This window comes from Excalfactoria chinensis, chromosome 16 (assembly GCF_039878825.1).
Source record: "Excalfactoria chinensis isolate bCotChi1 chromosome 16, bCotChi1.hap2, whole genome shotgun sequence".
Classification (NCBI taxonomy): Eukaryota; Metazoa; Chordata; class Aves; order Galliformes; family Phasianidae; genus Excalfactoria; species Excalfactoria chinensis.
Genome location: NC_092840.1, coordinates 385,608 through 398,727, shown reverse-complemented (window position 1 = coordinate 398,727; position 13,120 = coordinate 385,608). Strand labels below are relative to the sequence as shown.

At 48.2% G+C, this 13,120-nt stretch overlaps 1 protein-coding gene across 1 annotated transcript in view; it reads left to right on the top strand.

Moving 5' to 3' along the window:
• Positions 1-9,290, top strand: part of TBX5 (T-box transcription factor 5) — a 32,291-nt gene extending 23,001 nt beyond the window's left edge. The window contains exons 7-8 of the mRNA XM_072351233.1: positions 1,200-1,426; positions 8,707-9,290. Coding sequence (XP_072207334.1) covers positions 1,200-1,426; positions 8,707-9,290 — 811 coding nt within the window. The remainder of the gene's footprint in view (positions 1-1,199; positions 1,427-8,706) is intronic.
• Positions 9,291-13,120: the final 3,830 nt, after the last annotated feature.

The following is a 13,120-nucleotide window of genomic DNA, read 5'->3' as shown; positions in this document are numbered from 1 at the left end:
GAGAGACCAACTTGCAGCAGAAGCTCCTGCAATGGAATCATGGGTACTGATTGCCCACTGGTGGAGAGGTCTCCTGAAGCACACAGCACCTCCTGGCACCCATTACTGCCTTGTGTACCTGAAGAATGAGTCCCCACTTCCTCCCACAATCCTACCAGCCCACCCCTCTTTTTGTTCACCGTGCACAGCCTGGAATTCACTTTTGGGCAAAAAGCTGCCTGGTTGGTCAGCTGTGGGAAGGAGCTGCAGGGCTGATGGGGGAAGAACACCGCCTTTGGTGTAGGCTCTGTTTGGCAAATCACCAGTGCCCAGGGTTTGGAAAGCATTTGTGGCACAATGAGAAACACATTCACTTGGTTTTAAGCTCCTGGGTGAGTTTCCCCTCTATAACAGCTCTGTTGCTAATAGTTCTGGCAGTCACCACAGCAGTGGTTTGGATGAAAGCTCCCTGCTGGGAGTAGGTTTATATAATTGGCATTGTTAAATTTTGTAAATAAGTTCTGAGTTGTTGCTGTGATAGGTCCTCTCTAAAAGGCCTAAGAGGAGATTGAAGGCTCATCTTCCACACACAGGTGGCCAGGTGAGCCTGTTCAAGGTGGGATTAGAGGATCCACCCTTGGGCAGGTGAGCAGGGCACCTGTAAGTCACCCAGCTGTGGAGACTGTAGCTGTAAAGAGGAAAGTTGTATTGTAATCTAAGCTCTGGTTCAGACTGTTCTGAGCCCAGAGATCCCCATTCAGGACAACCAGGCTGGAGGAGCCTGGGGAAAAAGAATGGGGACAACAACTACACAGGGAAAACGTAGACCTAAATATTTAATCCACTTTCACATCAGCTTGATTCCCTGTAAGCAACTTGGCAGAACTGAGGTTTTTATTTACACACATGCTCATATATACAATATAAATAGGAAGAACTTCATAAACGCTATTTTGCTATGACTTCATATGTATATATCTTATGTGTGTGCCTAAAATATTGGTAGTGAAGAGGCAAGAATACAAAGATACCTAAAGGAGAGTAAGAGAGGAGAGAATGCTACAGTGACAACGCGCGATGGGGCTGGGAGGAACGTCTCTATTTCTATGAAAGCCTCATCTACACCATGACACTAATGTGCTGCCTTCATTTATTAATTCACCAATCTATTTATTAATTGATTGCTTTTCTGCTTTGTTTGTTTGTTTGTTTGCTTTTAGTAAAGAGTACCCAGTTGTTCCCAGGAGCACAGTGAGACAGAAAGTGTCCTCGAATCACAGCCCCTTCAGTGGTGAGACCAGGGTCCTTTCCACCTCCTCCAACCTGGGCTCCCAGTACCAGTGTGAGAACGGGGTGTCGAGCACCTCCCAGGACCTGCTGCCACCTGCCAACCCCTATCCAGTCTCCCAGGAGCACAGCCAGATCTACCACTGCACCAAGAGAAAAGGTCAGGCCTTCAATACTTCTGCTTGAGACTTCTCCTCTCCCTAGCATGATTGTGACCACTTCTTTGTGGTGCTCACTTGCTGTGGGCTGGGTGTCCTCAGCTTGCTTTGTGGTGCAACTTGAAGATGGGCAAGGGCTGAGGGCTGTGCAGTGGAGGTGGGGAGCAGCACGGAGTAGGGCTAGGAAAGTCATTGCACCAGTGGGGGCCTGGATTTTTTCCTCTGCCCTGGGCTGGGAGTGGCTGCTGGGAGAGGGGCTGGCACCTTTCACCCGTGGTGAATCCACATTTGACAAGGTAGCTGGTGCCAGAGATAAAGTTGACTTATCTGCCTCTGTAGCCCCCAGAAGGGTTAATCTCTGAGTGTAGATACCTTGACAGCTTGGATTTTGTGATTTTTGTCTAAAAGTCTCACTGCTGGAAGACATTTGCCCATATGCAGAAAGCATTTCCACTTAACTGCTCGATCTAATGAGCGGGGCCTGGGATTGAAAATCATGATATCTATGTTCATTCCCCTCTGGCGTGACTGACTTGCTTTGACAGAGCTAGAGGGATCACACTGTGAGTGCTTTACACTGACTGCTTAGCTCATCCTGGCGTGAAGAGCCTGGGGTACCGGCAGGATAATTGTTCTCAGGCAGGAGCAGGCACTTTGTGGGCTCTCCCTTCCCCTCCAGAGCAATGGGAGTGCCCAGATGTGGAAATGCTTCAGGACTGGGAAAGAAAAAGCCTGAGATCAGGCCCAGACCCTCAGGAAAATAGGGAATTTCCAGGGCTGAGTGCTATGGCATAGGCCAGAAGTTGTGGCTGCCTACCCTGGTTCACTTTTCTCCAGTATTTGGACTTGATGCACAGGAAAAGCCAAAAGGAGACATCACACACTTCAGCATTTGGCTGCACCAAGTACTGCTCCAGCCTGGTAACTTCTTCCTAGAACAGATCTCTTTCTGCTTCCCTGCAGGGTCCTATCAACAAACCACATGCCACTATTTTTAGCATCAGTACCCTGGGGCACTGGAGATGTGCATTGCAGACTTAGGGTGAAGGTGGTGGATGCTGGGAAGTGCTGGCAGATGGAGCAGCGGGGCAGTGGAAATAGAGGTCTCACCCCTGGTGAACTCTCCAAGTATTGTAGCATAGCATCTGCAGATGCTTGTATATATATACATGTACTATGCAAAACAAAAATTGTTGAGAAATCTTAATATTGTCATGTTGTGGAGTTGAGCCAAACAGTGAGAAATGGAGCCATAATTTCCTAAGTTCTCCAGCTGGTGGGGTGACCCTGGTTCTCACACAGCCTGTATCCAAGCTGTAGTAGGAAGAGAGCAGCCAGGTGGAGAGTAAGGAACAGCAGTGCCCTTCCAGAGAGTCCTCTGAGGTCTGAGTGAGCTGTGTCTCCTTTGGTCCCCCCATCCTGGTGCAGAATGATGGGTGCAAGTTGCTGGGATAAGGTGGGACTGCCACTAAGCCTGATGTTGTCAATGGGACAAGAGGTCACAGTGGCCCTTGGTGTCTCAGCCTGAGATCCAGAGTCGGTGCCCTGGGAGCTGAGCTTTTGACGTTCCTCTTCCCCTCCACTGCAACTAAACAAAACAAGCTGGCCCAAATGGCTGTGGCCCTTCGGCAATCTGCATGTCCCTGCACCATAGAGCAATTCATCATTGGCCTCCACATTGTAAAGTGATAAGGAATCAGCAGAGGTTTCCTTCCAGTTTTGGGATTCCCACTAAGTGGTGTCTCCATGGGTGGTTTCCCTCAATCCCTCAATTATCTCACTTCCTCTTATTGTCACAAAAGAGACGACTATCTGCCCCATAATAAGCTCCCTGGCCCCTTCTGGCCTGCATGGCCCTTGCAGAAGTGCAGGAGACTGGCCAAGCGTGTCCTTGTCTGTAGGGCCGAAAGCCCCTCATTATCTCTGTGATGGCTTGAGTGGCACAAGCAGTTAAGGGCCTTTTATCAAAGCTGCCAAACACTTTAATCAAAGAGAAGCAGCGTCCTGTCCGATATCACCGCCTTCTTCCCAAAGCTGTGAGTCTCAGGAGCCTGAGCCTCTCCTCTCCTCACTGTGCTTTTTCCCCTCCCATGCATGCAGCAAATCGAAAACAGTCATGGGGGCTTAAAGGAAAGAAACACAAAGTTAATGGGAAACAGAGAGCCAACATCAGCTGCCAAGCAGCGCTTTGCAAAGTGAAATTAATTAAAACAACAACAACAACAAAAACCGAGGAATGAGCAATTCTTCTCAGATAAATCAGAACGTGATCCAAGGTTTCATCTCAAACTCAGGCCGAGTGTGGCACTTTCTTCTAGTGCTCAACAGAAAGTGCTGAACTTTTCCCATTAAACTATGGGAAATAATCTTATCTATTATATTTCTCTTTATCTTCCTCTTGCAGCTTCTCCTCCTTCAGTGAAATACCAAACTCTTTGATACACCTCTCCTGCTTTCCTACTGCAGTCTCTCTGCATATATTTTAACAAGCCTTCTCATCTAAGGTAAAGTGTAGGTAGGAATCTGTTCAGTCAATTCCTAAAGTACTGGCTCTTCTTCAGTCAGGTTAGGATTTGTTTCCAGCAGATGATTTCCTTCTCATGAGGCTGTGGTTATGGATAAGTGCTCCTAAGGGCAGAGGGTAATCTTTATGCGTTTGAAACCAGCTGGTATCTGTATCTTCTGCAGCAAATACCAGCCCTGCTTTCCAAGATAGGCTCTCGGATACTGTTCCATCCAGCTTTGACATCTTGTGGTATTTCTTTGGAACCCTTCTAATAAGGAGGGTGACTCTTCTTTTAGGCCTGGTAAAGAATGGATCTGATTGAGCAGCTAAATGGTATCTTGTTCACCTTCTCCTTTCTTGGTGACTTGAGACCAAGATTTCACTCTCTGGTTGACAGTGTTGTTCTTAGCTGTCAAGTCAAGATGGATTCACTCTGTAGATCTGATATGGAGTTGCATTAGGGGAGAGCAGCAAGGATGTTATCTCTGAAGGCTCCTCTGTCTCAGAGAGCAGATCCCCTTCTGGGTGAGGAAGGAAGGACACATCCCAGAGCCACCAATGTGGCAATTCCTGGTGCCTGGATGGGAACACGGGGTCAAGGCATTGGGAATGACCCCAGTATGATGTGACAGGTCACTGCTCCAAGCACTTTCTGGACATGCTGAATGTTAGGGAATAGCACTCCTGCACTGACTCCTAGCTCCAGACTGATATTGCCTATGGCATTTCACGTTGACTACTCTGGGATGGATGGATGGATGAACTCCACAACTGTGTCCTCCTCCTAAGGAGCTGCCTCATCTCTTGATGTGGATTTTTAGGTTGCAACAAAGATCTGTTAAAGCTTTGCCTTTTCTCTAGTCATTCTCCATTTCTTCCTGTCTCACTGCTGTGCTTGGGAAGCCCAAAAGGACTCGCCAGCAGGCAGCTGGCTTTCTGACTTCCATTTTACTCCCTCATCCCAACTAGGGCATCAGGACTTGTTTTCCCTTGTGTTATCCTCTCTCTCAGACTTCCTGTGAACTAAAAAGTTGTTCCTCTAAACCTCTGCTCCCTCCCAGCCTTACACAATCCCAACCACTTGGCAGATTTCTGGGATGCTTGTGATGCTTAACAGGAGGCGACTGGAACAGCTTCTCTCAGGGGAGGTCATAAAAGTTGTCATGTTGGCACTCTGAGGGAGAAGAAGGATGAGGCAGAATCCACCGGCTCCAACCAGCAAGAACTCTGTTGTTCAGCCACTCAGCTTGGACGTGACCCTGCCCATGGGGAAGTATATATCTCTCATCTCCTACTTGTTCTGCTGAGGTCGGTGGAGATGCAGCAGTGCCTTTCTCCCTTTTCCTCAAGAACAGGCACTGTTAGGGTGGGCTGACCTTTTACCAAGCTGATTTCTTCCTCATCAAGGGGAGATGGGGCTTCTTTCTCTTGAAGAAGCTGTAGGACCGGGGCTGAATAAAAGCCTGCTGTAGGATGACCTTCTTCTCATCCTGCCAGCATTTTAGGAGTTGCAATGAGTTGGCCAAGCCATGAGCTACCTCGCAGCCAGAGGCATCTGCAGCCTGGGAGGATGCAGCAGGTGTAGTTCGAAGCCTGGAGTAATAGGCTGCAGAGGAGCCTGCCTCCAAGGTGGGAGACGTTCATGAAGCCAGTGCTGCTTCATGCAGACACCTCAGTGCCTCACCAGGAGATGCTTTCTATGCCTCTGCAGGCAGTATGAGCCATTTGCTGCCTACAGCTTCTGGTGCTGTTTTTTCCTTTTTCTGCCCTGTATCTCTTTCTGTTGTGTTCCCCTGTAGTGCAATGCAGCCACTGCAAGCAGTGTGACTGCTAAAATAACTACCACGACCACAGCACATCTTAGGTTTAATGTCCCAGGACATATGACTTGTCTGCCCTTTAGGGATGCGCGTTTTGGTGGAGTCCATCATTTTCTACTTTGACAGCCCTTGTTGTCTTTGTACATTGTGATTGGCTGTTCCCACTCATGTTAGATTCATATGAGAAACCAGAATGGGAAAACAACAGCGTTAATGATAATCATCCATTGTCTGTCCCTCATAAAGTTGGGATGAACCTTCTGTAATGTCTGAGAAGTGCGGGTGAGCTTTAAAAACTAAAACATTTGGGTCCTGTTCTTCACTGTCCACTATCCCAGGGAGCTCAGTTCCATGAACTGGAAAGGAGCTCTCCTTTTGCAGGGGATTTGCACCAGGGGAAGAGGTGGGCCCTGGCTACCCTGAAGTCCAGAGATTTTACGTGTTTGCATTTCATTTTGAATAGGTCTAATCCTGGAATTGGGAAAATTCTATTTAAAAAGTCATTTGTGTGGTATTTACAACCCAGCTGGAAGTAGTAAATACCGGAAATCTTGGAACTGTTTATGCTCTCATTCAAACCCCTTCATTAGATAAATCATCTAAGAGGGAGCCAGTTTCCATGCATTCTGCAGGCTCCATTTTCCTTAGATCCACTTCTGACTGCTTCCCCTGCTTGGCAGAACCCCCTGCTGTTGGAGAATTGTGCAGTATCAAGGGGCTGCTCACAAGAGTTTGTTGCCACCCCAGACTTCTAAGAACAGCAATGAGCACAGAGGACAGTCAGCATCTCCCAAAGTTAGCCACCAGGAAAAGGACAAGGGGGACTGTTAGGAAACCAGCATCAAGAAGCGAAGCCAGAAGAGAGCAGATGTTTCTCCACTATGCTCTGCTGGTGCTGCGGGTGTGAGAGGACCTTCCGGAAGAGGATTGTGGCCTTGGGATGCACTGTCCAGGCTCCAGAGCAGATGGTGCTGGCTCTGAGCTGCCCAGGATGGGGATGCCTCTTCTTTTAGCACTGCGAGAGAGGTGGAAAAAGCAGTAGGAAGAGGATCTGGGGGGCAGGCACTGGTAGGGTGGGCTGTGATTCTCTGTTAGCGCCCTCTTTGGAGATAGGTACAGTCCCCTTAAAGTTCTTAAGAGCTGGAATATCCGTGTCCTTTCCACATTTGAGATCAGTGAGCATGGCTCTAGAAAGGACAGCAGAGAACTTGCTAGAGCTCATAAAGAAGAGGCAGCAGCTATCGGGCCTCCACTCAGGTGCTGGTTGTTTTTGTTTTCTTCTTTCCACCTGCAATGCATTCTGGAAGCAGACCTGTGGCTCTGCAGCCCTGCCTGGATGTGCAGAAGCAGGGAGTGGAACAATCTGGGCTCAATGGAAAAATCAGCAGCCTCAGGTTGTATGTCAGGCTCACTTCAGCACAATGGAAAAACAGGGTTTGACTGTTTTGAGCTTCATACTTAAAAAAATAAAATAAAATAAACAGTCAAACCCCAAGCCAGAGGCTTCTAATGCCAGCAGAGTAATGTGGTTTAATGCTGAAAATTTTATTAGCAGAACAATGCTTCATTTTACAAGACATTGTTTTTCCACCCCAGCGTTCTTATTACTCAGTGGTGGGTTAGGGATCCAAAGCTTTTAGGCTGTGTGTAGGAGCTAGCTCTCTGGCCGATACTGCAAATGTGCCTCTTATGATGGACCCCGTTCAGAACCAGGACTTCAGATTTCATCTCATATGGAACTGCATCACCTTCACCTGTACAACGAACCTAATCAGAAATGAGAGCAGTGATCCACTGCTGCACGCACTTTCAATGTGTGAGTGTCCTCCCCTTTGGTGCCCAGATGTGTTGGCTGCACTGGGTGGGTACCTGAGTGAGGAGATGGGTTATATTACAAGCAGAGCAGGTGCAGCTTCTGAGAAGAACATAAGGCTGCTTACAGCAGTAAGGGTCATTTCTTGGTGGTATTCTTTCCAATGTTATGTCTTTAGATGGAGTGCTATGTTTTGCCCACACCAGGAATCCTGCTCTTAGAGCACCAACACAAAGCTAACGTGGGTCAGAACAAGCTCCCCTTCCCTTGCTTCACTGACCTTAAAATCTCTCAGTGAAGCTCTTGTTCCTGGGAACTCTGCCATCCATTCCAGCAGAGCTGGATTTTACTTGATGACCCCGTGAATGAATAAATAAGCGCATATTCATTTATTCATTTTACTTCCCCTAGAGATTTCACCTACATTGTTTACCTCCTTGCTGTTGGCACGGGGATGCTGCAGGGAAAAAAAAAGGGGGGGCTCTGCTAGCTGTGCCTTATTGTTTGGAGATGGAAAATTCACTTTTTCATTTTGCTTGGCCCCCAGCACACAGCCCTGCATGGATTTATGTGCCCCTTGGCACAGCTGAAGGCTGAGGCTGTTAAATCTGATTGCTTCACCTCTGTCATAGCTGGTGCTCTCACAGTAGAATTTTTATTGTGTCACTTATCACAGAAGTGTATAATTGTATAAGCTTTTAATTAAGAGCATCAGCTCTGGGAGTGGGGATGTCTGTTAGGGTGCTGTGTCTGCAGGCAGGAGTGCTGACAGCCAACAGAGGTAAGTTTGGTGTCATGGGATATCACCAGAAATAATACGTCTCCAGATCCCTTCTGCATTTTATACCACTGCTTCTCCTCCCAGAGCTCCCAACTAATCCCTCCTTCTCCAGCCCAGCAGGCAAAATGAGCTGCTTCAGCAGGATCTGTTCAGAACAGTTCCAAGGAAGGGCTGTGACAGCACTGGAGATGTATCTGCAACAGAGGGACTGGAACTAGATGGTCACTAGGACACACCTTCCTCAACCCTGTATGGGCTGTGCCCTTGGGAAAAGGAGAATGGTACTGGCAGCCTGCAGAGAGGGAGGTTCAGCCGAGGTCATGGCATTGTTGTTTGCTCTCAGGAGTTTTCTCTCCCAACAGATGAGGAATGTTCCACCACCGAGCATCCATACAAGAAGCCCTACATGGAAACTTCACCGGCAGAAGAGGATCCTTTCTACAGGTCCAGTTACCCCCAGCAACAGGGACTGAATACTTCATACAGGACTGAATCAGCCCAGCGCCAGGCATGTATGTATGCCAGCTCTGCTCCCCCCACGGACCCTGTGCCCAGTCTGGAAGACATCAGCTGTAACACATGGCCCAGCGTGCCGTCCTACAGCAGTTGCACAGTGTCTGCCATGCAGCCCATGGACAGGTTACCCTACCAGCATTTCTCTGCCCACTTCACCTCGGGGCCTCTGATGCCCCGGCTCAGCAGCGTGGCCAACCACACGTCCCCCCAGATAGGAGACACACATAGCATGTTCCAGCACCAGACCTCAGTTTCTCACCAACCCATTGTGCGGCAGTGCGGACCTCAGACCGGCATCCAGTCTCCCCCAAGCAGCTTGCAGCCTGCAGAGTTCCTCTATTCCCATGGCGTGCCTCGAACCCTCTCACCCCACCAGTACCACTCTGTGCATGGTGTGGGAATGGTGCCAGAGTGGAGCGAAAACAGCTAACGAGGCAGTCGATGGAAATGGGAATAAAATAAAATAAAATAAAATAAAATAAAATAAAATAAAATAAAATAAAACAGTGGAGGGGGAAATAAGAAAAAAAAGGGGAGGGGAGGGTGGGGGGGAACAGCACCCCATTGATAACAAAAACAAGAGCATTCTGCAAGTCTCCTTTAAGTGAACGTTCTCCGTCAGCACTAGAGGGGAATGGACACTGACTGTGCCAATAGTTGGAAGCATGGATGGAGCACTCATTGGCCACGGCACGATGTGCTCCCCCTCCCCCCCCCCCCCTCACCCTGGGCTTTGGTTCAGAAGGCAAACCCAGCAGAGCAGAGCACTGCCCTCACTTCCCTCCCCCCCCCCCCCCCGGTCTGTGTCACTGCCACAGCCATCCTCTGCCTGGCCCTGCGCCCCCCCTCCCCCCCTCCTTCCCAAAGGGGCACATGACTCCTGCTGCCTTTCTCAACACAGCCAGAGTGCTGGGATGAAAACAACTGGGATGTTACTTTTTTTTTTTTTTTTTTTTTTTTTTTTTTTGTGGTGTTGATGTTGACAATGTTATATAATAAATAATAATATATATATATCTATTTTCTTTCCATTTTCTCAAAAAAAAAAAAAGACACCAGCCCTTTTTTTTTTTTCCTCTTTTTTTGAACCAAGAGTGGAGTTTGGAGTGGTGTTCTTCTCTTTTTTTTTCCACTGGTATGGTCATCATCGCTCTTCAATGGCAAAAAGATGCTCTGAACCTGCAAATAAGAAAGCTGGCAGCTACATCACCCAGGTGTCGTATTGTGAGTGGGGCTGCTCCTTCAAAACATCACATCCCCTACATATGGCCAACAAGCAGCACCTCCCCACCACTGCCAATCCCTCATCCCTCTCCCCTTCCCCACCATCTCCTCATCTCCCACCTCCCCATCTCCTGGTCTCTCAGCCCACCAGCTGGCTGCACAAACACGGAGTATCTCCCATTGGAAGCACTCACTGCCTGGCTGCTGCTGGAGCTCTGCAGCTCGTGGAATAGGAAGAGAGGGAGGCTGGGTATGCTGAGCTACTGAGTGCGTGTGTTTTAACAAAGCAGAAAATGGACACGGGAGGCAGGGGGTGGAAGGAAACAAGAAGAATAGGAAGAGCAAACTTATGTCATGTCCACGCAGGGCTCTTCAGGTGTAACATTTCCTTGTACTGTTTATTTACAGGGGTTGGAGTAAGTCCACCTGAGTTACAAAGCCAACAAAATAGCTCACTCAGAGGGTCAGAGGGTTCAGTTTATTGAAATTGGTTTGCTTTCTCCTTTTTCCTCTTCCTCTCCAAGCTGTGCTTCCCCCCCTTCCTTTCCCCCCCCCCCCCTCTTTAATTTGCACCTATTTTTTATTAAAAGTAATTCTAACCAACAAAAGAGCGATACCTGTGTGTCAGCAAAGTAGAACATGAGTGTGAGTGCACAGGAATGCATGTGTGTGCGTGGAAGGGACCCTAGACAGATACCCTCACCATGCATCCTGACATAGCTATGGTTTCCTTGTGTGCAAGTTTATATCTAATAAACACCACATGCTATGAAGCGCAAGGGACCTGCCCACTTTTTTTTTTTTCTTTTTTTTTTTTTTATTTTTCTCCTCTTTTCTCTATTCTTTTTGCTTGATACCAAGCAGTTTGATTTTCATTTCTTTCTGGTGGACCAGCTACACCATCCCAATGCCTTTAGGCAGTGGTGGGCTAAGCTTGCTGGGCACAGGTTAGAGTGGTTTGCCTCTACATCTCTGTGTGAGTCCCTGAGTCCTTCCCACCCAACGATCTCCCCTTGTCAACCCTAAGGCTCACAGGGTTGCTTTCCAAGCAAGGAAGATTTAGGAACAGCCTTGGGAACCGAGCTGGGTGTGAGGACCTTATGGAGGTGGAGCTGAGCTTTTTCCCATTCTGGTGGGGATATCTGGCCTCGGGGAGGCATGGGGCTGCCTCCCATCTTCAGCAAAGGACAGGAAGTTGCTGTGTGCTTCAGGAATGTTCAGGAATGGAAAGATGAGAAAACAGAGCCAGAGAAAAAAGACTGCACTGAAATAGGCTGCACACAAGAGGTCCTGATGTGTCCACACCAGCAGAAGTGTTGGCCAGGTACTGGGGATACCTTGATGAGGTGCAGAAGGTGAGCAGGGACAGATCGTGCTTCCACCCAGCTATCCTCACTGCAGGAAGGACTTGGGGAATGGCATCCATTGGGACTGCTCTTGTGCAGGCTGCAGTGTACCTCCGTCTGCTCTCTGCTTTCACTTCCTTCTGCACGCAAGAAGTGAGTGCCACATGTTGATAAGGCATGCACAGTCAAAAAGCAATGCTCTGCCCCAGGGGAGCCTGTACTGGGCAGTGGCGGAAGGAGATGCAAGTATTGTATAGTCCGTGGGCATGGCTGGGATCTGGAACTACACACAGAGCTGCTTGTCTCCATGGGGTCACCATCAAGGAACTGCTCAGATGTTGTGCTGCTCCGTAAATCACAAGCTGTTCCACCAGAATTTGCTGTTACCCAAGGTTAATAATGGAGTAAATTGAATTTTGAGATAAGGAATAAAAAATGGCACCACATTTAGATGTCAATTACATTGTACTTCCCAGGCTTCATCATCCCACTGCTAATCATGTAATCATCTTATCACTTCATGGCAATTTACATGTAATTAAATGGCCAGTGGTTATAAAGTAAGGAGAGAGGTCTTAGCAGAAATGTGTGCCTTGCATCCCTAAGAGTACTAAGAAAACTAAACCCACATGGTAAAATATTTTTCAGACTTTGAAGGAAAAGCTTTCAACTTGACTAACTTTCTCCATGTCACCTGAGTTACCTTTTTGGTTCTTCAGGGAGCTGTGTAAGCATGAGGAGCAAGGGGCCATCCATTGGGAACCATCACAGTGGCAAAAGCAGAAATCTGGTGTGGGTGGGAGGACACAGTTCTGCTTTCTGCTCTTCTTGAGTTTGTCACTGGGTGCAGCTCAGTATGGCACTACTGGGCTTTAGCATGGAACAGGCACAGCGGCACCACATGAGCACAGCCTGCTATTCAGGTTGAATGAATAAGGCTGCAACAGTGAGACTGTGTGACAGAAAAAAAGTGACTCTTGGAAGGTCCGTGGTGAGTTCCAGTCTGGGTGTGAATGTGCCTTGCCCATGCTGGGCCTGGAGAAGTGGTCCTCCCAGCTCACCAGCTGAAGGGATTTCCCTTGTTTCTCAAGGACTTATTTCTCAGCAGAATCATGGTGATGATGATGCAAAGCTAGTGGAAATTACACTCAAGTGGATGTCATTGAAAGAAGTAAATGTTAACCAGAGCTAAACTGACAATTTGACCATCAGCAACACTGAAGCCTGGGGAGGACCATCCCAGGGTGGTATGGGGGAGTCTGTGCAGCCACCACAAGCCAACTTCTTGTGGGCTGTTTGGAGCCTGATGATCCTAAGTTCCCTTCCCATCCAAGACATTCTTTGTTTCTATGGTTCCACAACTCTTTTTGCCTACAAGTCCCAGCTGTCATCAGTCTTCAGAGTTGCCTTGTGACTTCGCACTGCACTACTGAGGATACCTCTGCCATGGGCTTGGGATCAGAGAGGGTGGAATATGGCCGTATGGTTTAGTGGGCATAGTGATGATGGGTTGATGGTTGGATTAGCTGATCATAGTGGTCTTTTCCAACCTTAATGATTCTATGATTCTCTGAAGAGCCCTAGAGATCTGGACTTGCTAGTGCCTCTTCCTGGCAAAACACCCTGGTGTCCCAAAATAAGGAGGGCCCTGGGCATTGAGAGTGATGTGATGGCTGAAGGAGGTGGTGGT